This window comes from Triticum dicoccoides, chromosome 6A, assembly GCF_002162155.2.
Source record: "Triticum dicoccoides isolate Atlit2015 ecotype Zavitan chromosome 6A, WEW_v2.0, whole genome shotgun sequence".
Lineage (NCBI taxonomy): Eukaryota > Viridiplantae > Streptophyta > Magnoliopsida > Poales > Poaceae > Triticum > Triticum dicoccoides.
In genome coordinates this window covers 149,937,953-149,950,550 of record NC_041390.1, presented here as the reverse complement: position 1 = coordinate 149,950,550, position 12,598 = coordinate 149,937,953, and the positions used below count along the sequence as shown (strand labels likewise).

The following is a 12,598-nucleotide window of genomic DNA, read 5'->3' as shown; positions in this document are numbered from 1 at the left end:
TGAATTGTACCAAGAGATTTGAGTGGATGAAACCCCCCTACAAAATGGACTGCAAAGCAATTCTTAGGAGTTTTCCTAAGGATTTATCATACAAATTAAACAGGTTATATATGGAAAAAAACCCTATGAATCTGAATCCTAAAAAACATATGGAATTCGTTTGAATTAAAGAGCCATGAAAAGTTAGAGCAATGTGCTGGGACGGCCATACTGCTACAGTCCTACTGTGATTGAGTTGGCCCGCGTAGCCGCGTGAGCAGTGTGGCCGCGTCGAGACGTGAAGCAGCTGCCAGATGGCAGTCTGCCATTCGCCAGCAGTCCCCGCCCACGGATCGCGATCCGCGCGACGCCTACAAAATCGATCGGCACCCTTCACTCATACGCCATCCGACGGCTCCTGTCTCCCCTCCCCCACCCGCGGCCGAATTCCGGATCCGCGCTCCGAGCACCAAATCCATCCGCCTCCTATTTATTCCCCCTCGTCTCCCCTCCATTTCCACACCGCAAAGCAATCTCCCCCGCTCCACTTCAAAACACCCGAGCAGCCTCTCCGATCTCCCATCCCAGCGCCCCCAGCACCCCCCGCGATGGCCCGCACGAAGCAGACGGCGCGCAAGTCCACCGGCGGCAAGGCCCCGCGGAAGCAGCTGGCGACCAAGGCGGCGCGCAAGTCGGCCCCGGCGACCGGCGGCGTGAAGAAGCCGCACCGCTTCCGCCCGGGCACCGTGGCGCTGCGCGAGATCCGCAAGTACCAGAAGAGCACGGAGCTGCTCATCCGCAAGCTGCCCTTCCAGCGCCTGGTCCGCGAGATCGCGCAGGACTTCAAGACCGACCTCCGCTTCCAGAGCTCCGCCGTCTCCGCCCTGCAGGAGGCCGCCGAGGCCTACCTCGTCGGCCTCTTCGAGGACACCAACCTCTGCGCCATCCACGCCAAGCGCGTCACCATCATGCCCAAGGACATCCAGCTCGCCCGCCGCATCCGCGGGGAGCGCGCCTAGGCGCCTCGCTCGCCGCACTGCTAGGTGTTTTAGGCTCCCTGTTCCCGTCGTGTTCCATGTGTGCGTCGCTCCTATGTAACTGGCTTGTTGCTGTGCTTCGATGTACTACTTATATCGATGAAATATGGCTACCAGGATGAGATAAAATCCCTCTGAATTATTCTCTTATTTCTGTGCTTGTCTCCACCCTCTGAATTACTGGCTATAGTTTGTCTGTCAGGCGTTCTGTAATCTGAATGCATCTTTCGAATGGATCTACTTCAAAATTAAAATTGCGGCTGGTGTGGGTGATTTCTGTGTGGGTTGGCAAAAATATTGAACCAGAGCCTGTGAAAGAGGAGTTGGAATTTATTTGCAGTTTGGCGTCGATGTTGTGATTAAATCAGTCTGATACAAACCTCACTTCCTATAAGCCTACAAGAGAAGCATGATACTCACCATTCTTTTGGTACAATGTAGTACAGTATATTTTGTCTTAGATTGTAAGGGTAACTAGTTCTTAGATTGCAGTGTAAGTCATCTGCTTATACTCTATTTCAGAATACATCTTCATCTTGTGAATTTTTACTTAGTCTGAATATTAGGCTTTCTGAATCCAAGATTGAGGTTGAAATACGGTCTGCTGGATTGCTTCTGGTTTGTGCTTGCTGCTTACCATGTTTTTTTTTCTGTCAAATTATGAATATGGATTAACATCAAGGCCACAAAAATTGTTGAACCAACTGCGGTTCTTGTGAATGAGTAGCTGGAATGTGTTTGCAGGAACTGCAATTCGTTCATTTGGGAATTGGGAGTGAACTGTGATCCGGAGTCTGAACTTTCATCAAGGTTTGAAGTTCAAACCTGATCATTTCCCAGCACATCCGCACTGCTATTTTGATCAATCATCTGCAAGAGATAAATTCTGTGATAGCATTTTAAGCAACATTGTATATCTAACTAGTTGATGATGCCTATGGGCTGCAGAGCTTTGAAAGATCGAAAGGTGGGTACGAAAAGGACCCACTGATTACTATATAGGCTATCATCTTCTTTGCTGCTTCTGCCGTTCTCTTCTCCACATGCTCTCCGCTCTTCACTACCTTACTGTTTCCACGACAAGCATGTTGATTGAAACAGTAAGTTCTGCCATCATATCCACAGGAAGCTCTAGCCCCGTACACTAGCCCTGAGATCATCACCAGACCAGTCAACTTTGCTGTTAAATGTAAATATGAAGCAAATCTGCAAGGACAATATTTAACCGAACTTAACATGAGCATTTGGATGTTGGAACAGTTCAAACATTACAGTGTGCTTGTTGGGGTACATGATCAACGCATCCTGAAACTTCTTCCTGACCTCAGCTAAGCTGTTGTTCAGCAGAGTTCATTGTAGTATACCACTTCACCAGGGCCGTACCTGAAAATTCGGGGGCCCGGTGCGATATATAAAATTAGGCCTTTTAAAAAGAAATACTAGTTCCACCTAAAAATATATAGAAATACTAATTATGAAATCATTATATTACTACTTATTTGGAATACTACTATAAACATAATATTCTCTATAATAATGCAAGGGCGATACATGAGGAGAAGAAAAACTAATGGATGAGAGCGGAGCATATATGAATCCATTGCTTCCCTCGAATTTCTTTATTTGTGCAATAAATTGTTTCCAGGATAATGGAGACCGGAAAACAATACTCTGTTGTACTACTAGTAGTAGTTCCAGATAGTATGCTGCATGGAAAAAAGTTATAATCCCAATGAGCATTGATTAATACGATTAACTATCATTTAAAATAGAGAGAGAGGGGTTGAAAAGAAATGTGTGCGCTTGTGTATTTGTTGGCCTTGGAATTTGGAACTACTAGTTGGCATTGGAAAGTGGAACGTTGCACTGCAAATCTACCATTTCTTGATTATTTTCTGATTAGTACTATTAAATGATATTTAAGATAATTTTGGGGGCCTCAAACTTTTAGGGGCCCTGTGCAATCGCACACTCTGCACATGCTTGCCATACGGGCCTGCACTTCACCATTGTAACCTTTCATGCATCATGAGGAATGCCGGATGGGTACCATGTTTGACACCATGAAGTTGCAAGCTCGGATGTTATGCCAGTCCTGCCAGACATAAATAGGTGGCATGAACCATGGAATTAACCGTATATCAAGATTTTAGGGCCAGGTAGCATTTCCAGGAATAAAAATGTTCAGCTACTACTTGGTGGTAAAGAATGAAACAGAATAACATATTTCACGGCATAGAAAAGAAATTTCTTTGGACATTATGCATGCAACTAATCTGTCTGTAGCAAATATATGATATATTCTATCAACAAGAAATTTATGGGAATATGGGAAAAGCAGTCACAGTATTACAATTTTATCTGGAGGGACAATGTTGCATCAAACTGAAAGCTCAGCAAGCGGATATGCATACAACACATTGCTCCACTGATTTGTTCAAACTGACATTAAATGGCAGGGGGGGCGAGACATGACCAAATCAAGGTCATGCAACCGATGCTACTGTTATATCCCAAAATTAGAACTGAAACTAAGCATCACAAACCTTATCAAGCAAGAAATGTTCTAAATTACACAAAGGCACAACTAGGCAATGGCAGGCAATTTATTGATTAAAGTTACACATTCGGATGCATGCATTGGCAACAAAAAATGAAGCTGGCAACAAAAGATGACTCCAAAAAGAAAAATTAAACTTCGAGATTGATACCAATTGTGTCTACAAAGATAAATATACTCCTAGAGGATGTCAACATAAAGGACAGTAACACCGCAAGTGTTATGAATCCATGAAGCCAAGACGAACTGGGCAAGTAAATATACAAAATGAGAACCATAGGCCATAGCAAATAACAAAATCATATTTGATCTCCAAGCAAGTAACAATCTCAGAAGTTACCATTGTACCAGCAACTCTGTTCTAGTTCAGAAGTTGCCACTGAACCTATACACCCTAGTGTAGTTAGATGTCTGAACCTTAGGGGCCATGATGTATTGCCTCCAACCAGTCCACGTTCAGAAAACCAAATTCAGAACAAGGCCTCCGAGCAACTGTGAATCCACCAATGCATGGTCACAACAATCAAGTTGCAATGACGAGCACAAAATCATACTTCTACAATAGCTGCGCGACCCTCTGCGGTGCGGCAGTGCCCCCAAAAAACAATACTGTAGGACGCAAACCGACAACCGAGCACACGCGACGCGAGCATAGAGAAGGAAGAGAAAGGGCGGCGCGGTTACCGAGAAGGTGGCCCGACGAAGTGCAGACCGCCGCGTCGTCGCCAAAGAGTCGCACGCAGACGCTCTGGCGTCGATGATTGCGGCGGCTGCGGCGGCGCTCGCGACTGGCCCCCGACAAGAAGCAGCGAGTCGAACGGGAGCGTTCCACTCTTCACTTCTTCAGTGGCCTGGCCTCGATGAAGGCCCCACATCGCAGTGACACAAGATGCGCAACTTGAAGAGGAAATACCAATCCACAAGTCTCGGTTAACTTTGTGGCGAACGTCGGCTGCTATACGCAGCGCCAGCACGAGCTACGCGATGCTCCGCGCCTGCGGCGCCGCGGCTCCTGCGTCTGTACCCGCCCTCGTCAGGGCGCGCCTCGCGAGGCCCGCTTCCGCCGTCGCCTCCTCCTCCTCCGCCCTGGAAGAGCTCGCCGCCGACCGCAAAGGTCCACGTCCTTTACTCATCTCGCGCCCGCGCTCGCCTAGTCACTGCCGGCATTCTGTCGAACGGATTTACTGTGGTCCTCTCCCCCGCCGCGGCGCTCGTTTCTGCTCATCCCGTGCAGCGAGGTTTGTGCTCGTCCCTTCTATCCTACGTGTGGCGGCGAATGGGAGCGCCATGGCGACGAGCTGTTTGTTGAAACGACCAAGTGAACTGCGCATTTGTTTCCCGTGTTGCCTTTCGATCTGGTCATGGGCCGGCCGTTTGCCAATGCGTCCATTTCCTGAGCTTGGACGCTCATTGCTTGATACAGTTGTAGCGAGTGGTAAACAACTGTTAATGTTTGGTCATTGTTTCATGGCCTGGTATGAGGACCTATATTGCTAATTTTACTTGCTCATAATCCTCCAAGCCAGAGGTTGTCAACTGTTAAAAGTTCTACTTCCCCTAAGGGACATTTATATGGTAATAACAACAGCTAGAAACGATAGTAGTTACAGTCTCCTAAAAACGGTTCATCCTTTGTTTAAATTAGTTTCACGAAATAGTGGCATGCATCACCACAAAGTGGAATGATGGACCTTGTCCAAAAAGCTGGCTAGATTTCATCCACAACGCTGAAATCAATTAATCAAGCATCTCCCATTCCGCTTGTTTGGGTTAAGCATAGGTTATGGCCAGTAGGGACTTCTTTCTTTCCTTCGCTCGAACCGAAGTATATACTAACATCCAAGCACCTTTTTTAGGTTTGGCGAAAGTGGTACTAAAGAAGGGCAAGACTCAGATATTCCGAGACGGGAGTCCAATGGTGTACAGTGGTGCTGTTGATAGAATAATTGGCCGCCCTCCTCCGAGAACTGGTGATGTTGTTTTGGTAGCTGATGGGTCAGAGAAACCTATCGGATGGGGTGTCTATAACTCCGTGTCTATGTTTTGTGTTCGGCTAATGCAACTAGAAGAAGAGGCAAAAAGGTGACACAATTGTTGAGGTTCTATGGTTATTGAGATTTTGAGAGCTTGTGCTGAATATCCCCTATTCTTGTTTTGCTCAGAGATCCAGCCTGTGCATTAAATATGGAAAGACTGCTCGAAGAAAGACTTTGTTCTGCGGTGGATTTACGGGGTAGTTTGGGTTTCCCCTCAACTAATACAAATGCTTACCGTCTCATCAATAGTGAAGGCGACAGGTATATACTGTTCTCCATTGCTATACTTCAGTTAGCAAAGAAACCACCTTGATACCCATCACTGAAAGGAGCATGGTTAGTTCAGCATTCAGCACCATTTTTTACTTCTAGTACACATGGGTCTCCAAATAGTTCAACTTTGTATCTTGATATCTTTGTATAAACAATAGATAGTTATATTGCCCTGCGTATTTTCGACATGTGCAGCAGAGAATACTGATCTTGAGCATTGAATGACTTGCATTTTTCTATCTCTCCGAAACCTTGCCTGTTGTCTCATTCTTGTATTCATGCATAGTAGTGTAACTATCAATATTCAATGTTTTGAAATGCAGATTATCTGGTCTGATAGTGGATATATTTGCTGATGTTGCTGTAATTGCTTCATCTGCTGCTTGGGTTGAGAAATATAGGCAACAAATCCAGTCCCTTGTTAGCAAAGTTAGTGATGTTAACCATATAAAGTGGAGGTCATCAACTGATATTCTAAAAGAAGAAGGATTAGATATGTCAGAACAAAAAGAACCTGCACCCTCTTCATACTCTGGAACTGTGAAGGTGAGCCTGCTGACTTAAATGTTTTTAAAGGAAGCTAGGAAGTTTGATTTTAAAATTTTACAAATTATGGTTCAATGTATCTATTTTTAGCAAGTCACGGTAATAGGGTTCAGCTTCAAAAAAAATGCGAGGAGGTTTAGCTTCAATTCGAGTACATTTTTGCCTTTGCCATATTCTTTTTGAACCGGGTTTGTCCTACTCAATTAATATAGCAAGTTAGCAACTACAGCTAGTGTAAAGAGACTGACAGTGTGTGCGGTTGTGCGGGACTGAACAGAGCATTGCAATAGCTTTACTTGCAGTATTTGTCAATCTTCTCTACCTGCTATGTTGCATACTTGTGTTGCTCGTAGTTCCAACACGTGTGCTTTTCTTACATCCAGGTTATGGAAAATGGCATCATCTATCTAGTCTCTATGGAGGGGCAGAAGACAGGTTTTTATGCAGATCAACGGGAAAGTCGCCACTTCATATCCACACTCTCGAAGGACCAGAGGGTTCTGGACCTTTGCTGTTACAGTGGTGGTTTTGCTCTTAGTGCAGCCAAGGGCGGTGCAACAAATGTTACTGGTATAGTACTGTAAGCTGTGGACCTTTTAGTCCTCTGTTCAGATGCTCTGAGAGTTCACACAGTTGAATTATAGTCTAGTTGTATCATTCATTTGGAAAACCCACAACAGTGTGTCCTTTTTAGTATCACTTTATAACACTCTACAGGTTTGGCTTGTAAAAACGACAATCTGACTAGTACCATTTTCAGGCATTGATTCATCAGGATCTGCACTAGATCTTGCCAATGAGAATATTCTTCTAAATAAGCTTGATGCTGAGAGAATTTCGTTCTTAAAAGAAGATGCAACTACATTCATGAAAGGTGCTATCTCAAGAAATGAGCTGTGGGACTTGGTAATCCTGGATCCTCCAAAGTTGGCACCTCGAAAGAAGGTATACATCCCATGAAGCATCTGCTTGTAGTTGCTAATTTGGCTTGATCATCATTTCATCTTTGATGTGATCATGTGAAGTTCTGAAGCATGTTATACATCAAAAGGTTCATGAATCATTTGTTCATGCCTCAGTAGGCATCTAACTAAACTTGCTCTTTAGTATTTACCCTGAACATCAGCAAAACCCTTTATCCGGCTCACAGACTGTCTGTACACTTGAAGTCTTGAACCCACAATTGCTCTATGTAAGTGAAGGGGGATTCTCTGTTGTATTTGTAGGTGCTACAAAGTGCATCCGGTATGTACAGAAGCCTGAACGCTCTTGCAATGCAAGTGGTAAAGCCAGGGGGGTTACTCATGACATGCTCCTGTTCTGGAGCTATGACCCAAAGTGGTCTCTTCCTTAAAACCATTCAGGTATTTTATGTTGCCCGTCTTGCAGAACTGCTCAGCGTACACCTTGTCACATGGATTCTTGGGTCCTATTTACTCAAATCTAGAATTTTATTACAGTGCCAATTGGAGTTTGTATTATTGATCCAATTTAATGTCTTCCAGCATGTCAAACTGAAAACTCATAGAAGGTTTACGATGAATATTCATGGCCCTTTTAGTTTCTTTTCATATTGGCATGCGTACTAGGTGGTAAAAAACAAAAGTTAATTCAATCAGCTTGTCTATATTCCATTGCAAATTCCCTTTTGTTTATCCGCGTTGATGATAATTCATCTTGCTTCCAACTTAAAGGGTGCTGCATCAATGGCCGGTCGAAAGGTTACGGTTTTACGTCAAGCAGGAGCAGCTTGCGATCATCCCATCGACCCTTCATATCCTGAAGGCCAGTATCTCAGCAATTACTTACTCCGAGTAATGTGAAGAAGGGACAGTCAAAACATTCTACTGACCAGTAACCATTTCCGAAGAGCTGATTTCTGAAGTTGTGCCTCTAGTTTGATGTCCTATTTTAGTCATAAAGGTTAGGTGTAGAAATTTTCCGAACAAGAACATATGTATCTTGTAACCCTTCAATGATTATCTTATCAGCGTATATTGCAGATCATTATTCTTTATGGAGTTCCAAAAAAACATGCAAGAATGCTCTAAGAAAACTTACTTTGCAAAAATACATCAAGTGGAATAACAGAATGCACCTGTTTAAAACTGACAGCACTGAACAGGGATGAAGATCAGTCCACATTCATCTTCACTCTCGAGAATGCAATTTTCAACAAAAGAACCGTGTATCTATATTTCAGTATAATAATGTACACCCTTTCGTGTTGCTCATACACACAAGTCTACTTGATACACGTACTTTGACAACAGCTCGTACACAAAAATTGCTATTTTCGTACAAAGATACAAGTTAACCATAAGACCAAGATGTTGAATGCGGAAATCAACTTTCAGAGTGTATCAGTGGCCTGCAGAGTTTCTGTTCCATGACAAGTAGTTGTTATCTCCCAATTTTCTGCATGGAGACCAGAAAAAAAGATCAGCGATGTAACAACTTAATATGATCGGCATACGAGAGCTTATAAGCCACTAACCTTGGTTTTATCAAGTAGAGTAAGGTGAATGCAAATGCCAGGAAGAAGCAGAGTCCACCAACAGTGAGATATGCAAGACCAAGAAAATCATTCTTTCCACCAAGCCAAGTTGAAGTAGAAAGCACCAAACTCTTTTTGCCATCAAAGCTATATGTGTTGTAATTGTTGTCCAGCGTAACAGTAATGGTGTCATTTTCTTTGAGGTCAACACGTATCCTACCATACAGTTTTCTGAATGTAGGAAGCGCGGCAGTTCGCATCCAAACAATAAGGTCCTCTTGCTCACTCAGCTGCACAGCAGACAGGTAGAATAAGTAACTTTCAGGGGCACAAAATGTTATCCTTTTTGGCTGCTCAAAGAACATATATTGGTCTATCTAATGGAAAATGATCGTGCTGAGGTCAGTTTATCTTTAAATTGGACAGCCATAATATACCTGAGTAATTATTGCTTGTCAACCACATATGCAACAATAATCTTATGATACTGAGTGAAATTGAAACCCAAAAGCATACCGGTATAGATTCGTTGAGTGTTTTTCCACCTATAAGAGGACCTTTCTGGAAGTTTTTTGGGAAGACATCACTTCCAAATTTGTGGTCCCTGTCACTCTTCCAAGAGATGTCTGTCTTGTCGATTGATATGTTGTTAGTGTTGTGTTGGAAGGTATATGTATCATTGAATGTGCTCCATGCAATCAGACCACATGGAACAATAGCCATTCCATCTCTGGTCTTCTCAGGGTCACAAAGCGTGGTCTCGTTTGCCTTACTAGCATCTCTTAGCTGTTGGTCATTCCGGCTCTTAACATATCTGAATGTGAAAAATGTGATATGTAAGCAGGGAAAGTATAAGGCTCCTAGGAAAACAAAGTACAAAAAAACTGTTTGAGCAAATAAAAAAAGAGCTTTAACTGCTAAAATTGCATGTCGATGTGTCAATATCCAACATTTTAGCCATCCGGACAACAATCAGTAGGTGCCATTAGTAGTGGCTATAGGCACTTCTTCATGCAATTATGTGGGAGGCCTACGCAACATTAGTTGGAAAGTGGACATAATATTAAATAATTTCCTTGATAGTTGGGTTTATTTTAGTGTACATATATTCCATGTAGTAGTTTAGACAAGTTTCTTAGGGTCAAGTCAGACAAGCAATTTCCAGCAAAACAAAAATCTGATAAACAAGAACAATGAATTACTTCTCATCTATAGTTCCCCTTTCCAGATTTTAGTCCACTCTTCTTCCTTCTAAAATCCTACCCCCACTTCAAGCTTATGCTGTTCAAGCCTTCCTTTGCATAATCACTATCCATTTGTGAGCTAACATTATTGACAATGCTTTTTTCTTTTCTTCATTTTATTCATTTTCAATGCTATTGGAGCAAAAACTGGACACACATTTGAGCCAAAGACCCGTTGTATTTACTTCAACGTCTTTGACATATTGGTAACCTCGCAAAGCACAGTGCATACCTCCTATGATTCTGGTAGAAGTTATTCAACTGATAATACACAAAAATTGGCTGCTTCATATCCTTCGGGACCTGGAGACCAACATACAACGAAGAAATGTTTCAGACAAGGGTTACTTTGATTCTTAAACCAAGATACATATTTGTGAATTAACTGACACATCACACACTATGCTACACGATAATGCCTAGTGGTTTTTACTGTGCCATTCCAACAATTAGACCTATAGAAGCATGCAGCTAAGCTCATTACCTTGAGTGTCCTTTGGCAGGTTTTAGATATCGTTGAGTTCTGGATGTAGGCAAGCTTGTCAGTAACATTAGACGGGACGCACGCATCATCGTATCGATCAACAATCTCAACGACCTACGGCAAAGAAACCAACAAACGTTAGCTAACAAAAGATGGTGTACATATATGTGGTTGAATCAGCATAGGCCATATTCAGCATACCTTATTTGAAGCTAGCAACGAAGCAACACCTATCGGGACAAAAATGACACCGACAAGAAGAAACACCGAAATGACCTGCATAAACACAAGTGCAACCATTTGTGAGGTGAGGTGATCCTACATATGATCTCTTTATAGCAAAAGCTAACTCACGCCAGAAAAGATGTAATACTTGTCAACCTACCCATTTTGGAGTAAGGATTGGCTTGCAAGCTGGGAGCTCCTGCTGCGTAAACTTGGAATCTGCTTACACGAAAGAGCAGATATGAATAAATTTGGCAGCAAGTTTGGCAGTTGCACCTAAACTTCATTTGACCGAGCATGTGATTTTGGATTGCAGGATTTGGTTGATGAGTCGAAGCTCAAGCTCCGGCTCTAAAGGAAGTCAACTCTCCTATTCTCAACACATGGGGCAAGGATGATGAGCAAGCTTTCCACGCCCAGGCCGCGTAGCCAAGTGAGTAACCATATTAAACTTCACAGGATTGCATCTTATTGGACTTGCAGAGAGAAAAAGCGATTGTACCACCAAACCCCAGCCAAAAGGAGAAGAAAGAGAGGCGCGAGATCTCACACTTGGGCTTCCTGGAGGCCCTCCTGGGCGCGCCCGCGTCCCCGGATCCGCCGGAGCTGGACCCGGCGGCGTCGCCGCTGTTCATCCCGCCGAACGACCGGCCCGGCCGCCAAGAAACGCCGCCGCCGGCGAACAAGCCTCCCCGCCGACAGCCGAAATGCGCGCGCCTTTTCCTGCGCGTACGTGTCCCGCGCTCGAGGTTCCGCGGGCGGCGAGAGGGGGAGGAGGGCGGCAATGGGGGAGGGGGGATGGTCTGCTGGCCTGGCCTGGCCTGGCGCTCTTGTTGCTGCCGCTGTTCCTCTTACGAAGGTTACAAGGAAAGGAGGGAGGGAGAGGGAGAGGGGGAGACGGGGCGGTTTGACTCGTGGGGGGAGAAGAGTTGGCGGTCGTGGCGGGCGCGTTGAGCCCAGCCGGCGGGCGCGACCAATGGGGAGGCTGAACTGGTCAAGCCAAGAAGATGGTTCTAATTTTTCCTCCTTGGTGTCTCTTTTCTAAGCTTGATTGATTGATGGTTTCTGGTTTTCGGGTCGGGTTGGATGCGTAGTGTAACGGGTGGGTTGGATGGAGTGGTTGGAGGGGTTTGGCGGGTACGTGGGATTGGCTGTGTGCTTCGTGGATCTTTCAAGGGGCCATGGTGACGCGTATATGGGACTAGAACAACACAGAGAGCATAACACGCGTGATAAAAGTGTTAACTACACGAAGAATACAAGTACTAGTAGACATTTCTTGGTGATTGCACGTACGGTATTATTCTTAAAAGTTAGGGCTGTAGAAAAGCAATCCATGGGAACATTTTTGTTTTCGGCATAATCCAGCTAAACATGGTAATCACATGTGAAAAATAATAATGTCATTCATGTTTTTTAGCCAAAAAAACTCATTCATGCGAAACAAAAAGTCAAAAAGTCATGGAAACAAAAATAATAATTCCGGATGGGCCGAGGCCCAATAGGGCGACTGCCCAGCCAACCGAAGCGAGCGTTCTGGAGTGTTGCGTTTGGCCGTCCTTCGTCGGAATTTCCTATTCGCCGCTAACTGCGGCAAGTAGTCGCCGCTTCACACAGGGCACAACTCACCCTGGGCCGGCCCATTTGAGTGGTTTCGCTTCGCCAGATTAAAAAACCGCAAAAATAGTCGCTCTAGGGATCGAACCAACGACCTCTT

At 44.3% G+C, this 12,598-nt stretch overlaps 3 protein-coding genes across 4 annotated transcripts; 2 read left to right on the top strand and 1 right to left on the bottom strand.

Annotated features, from left to right (window-relative positions):
- The first annotated feature begins 504 nt into the window (after positions 1-504).
- Positions 505-1,170, top strand: LOC119316346 (histone H3.2). Its single transcript, XM_037590664.1, has one exon. It carries the CDS (start codon positions 588-590, stop codon positions 996-998), a length of 411 nt encoding a protein of 136 aa, XP_037446561.1. The 5' UTR covers positions 505-587; the 3' UTR covers positions 999-1,170.
- Positions 1,171-4,430: 3,260 nt separating this feature from the next.
- LOC119316344 (ribosomal RNA large subunit methyltransferase I-like) lies at positions 4,431-8,448 on the top strand. Of its 2 annotated transcripts, none has more exons than XM_037590661.1 (8): positions 4,431-4,690; positions 5,433-5,658; positions 5,739-5,873; positions 6,209-6,431; positions 6,815-7,001; positions 7,192-7,376; positions 7,658-7,795; positions 8,126-8,448. In XM_037590661.1, exons 1-8 carry the CDS (start codon positions 4,561-4,563, stop codon positions 8,252-8,254), a joined length of 1,353 nt encoding a protein of 450 aa, XP_037446558.1. In that variant the 5' UTR covers positions 4,431-4,560; the 3' UTR covers positions 8,255-8,448. The 2 variants fall into 2 exon arrangements, with proteins under 2 accessions (XP_037446558.1, XP_037446559.1); XM_037590662.1 differs by lacking the exon at positions 4,431-4,690 and adding an exon at positions 4,697-4,814.
- Positions 8,449-8,555: 107 nt separating this feature from the next.
- LOC119316345 (ALA-interacting subunit 3-like) lies at positions 8,556-11,840 on the bottom strand. Its single transcript, XM_037590663.1, has 8 exons — positions 11,432-11,840; positions 11,042-11,100; positions 10,858-10,932; positions 10,657-10,770; positions 10,405-10,475; positions 9,445-9,742; positions 8,929-9,218; positions 8,556-8,849 (listed from the first exon to the last, which is right to left on the bottom strand). Exons 1-8 carry the CDS (start codon positions 11,514-11,516, stop codon positions 8,795-8,797), a joined length of 1,047 nt encoding a protein of 348 aa, XP_037446560.1. The 5' UTR covers positions 11,517-11,840; the 3' UTR covers positions 8,556-8,794.
- Positions 11,841-12,598: the final 758 nt, after the last annotated feature.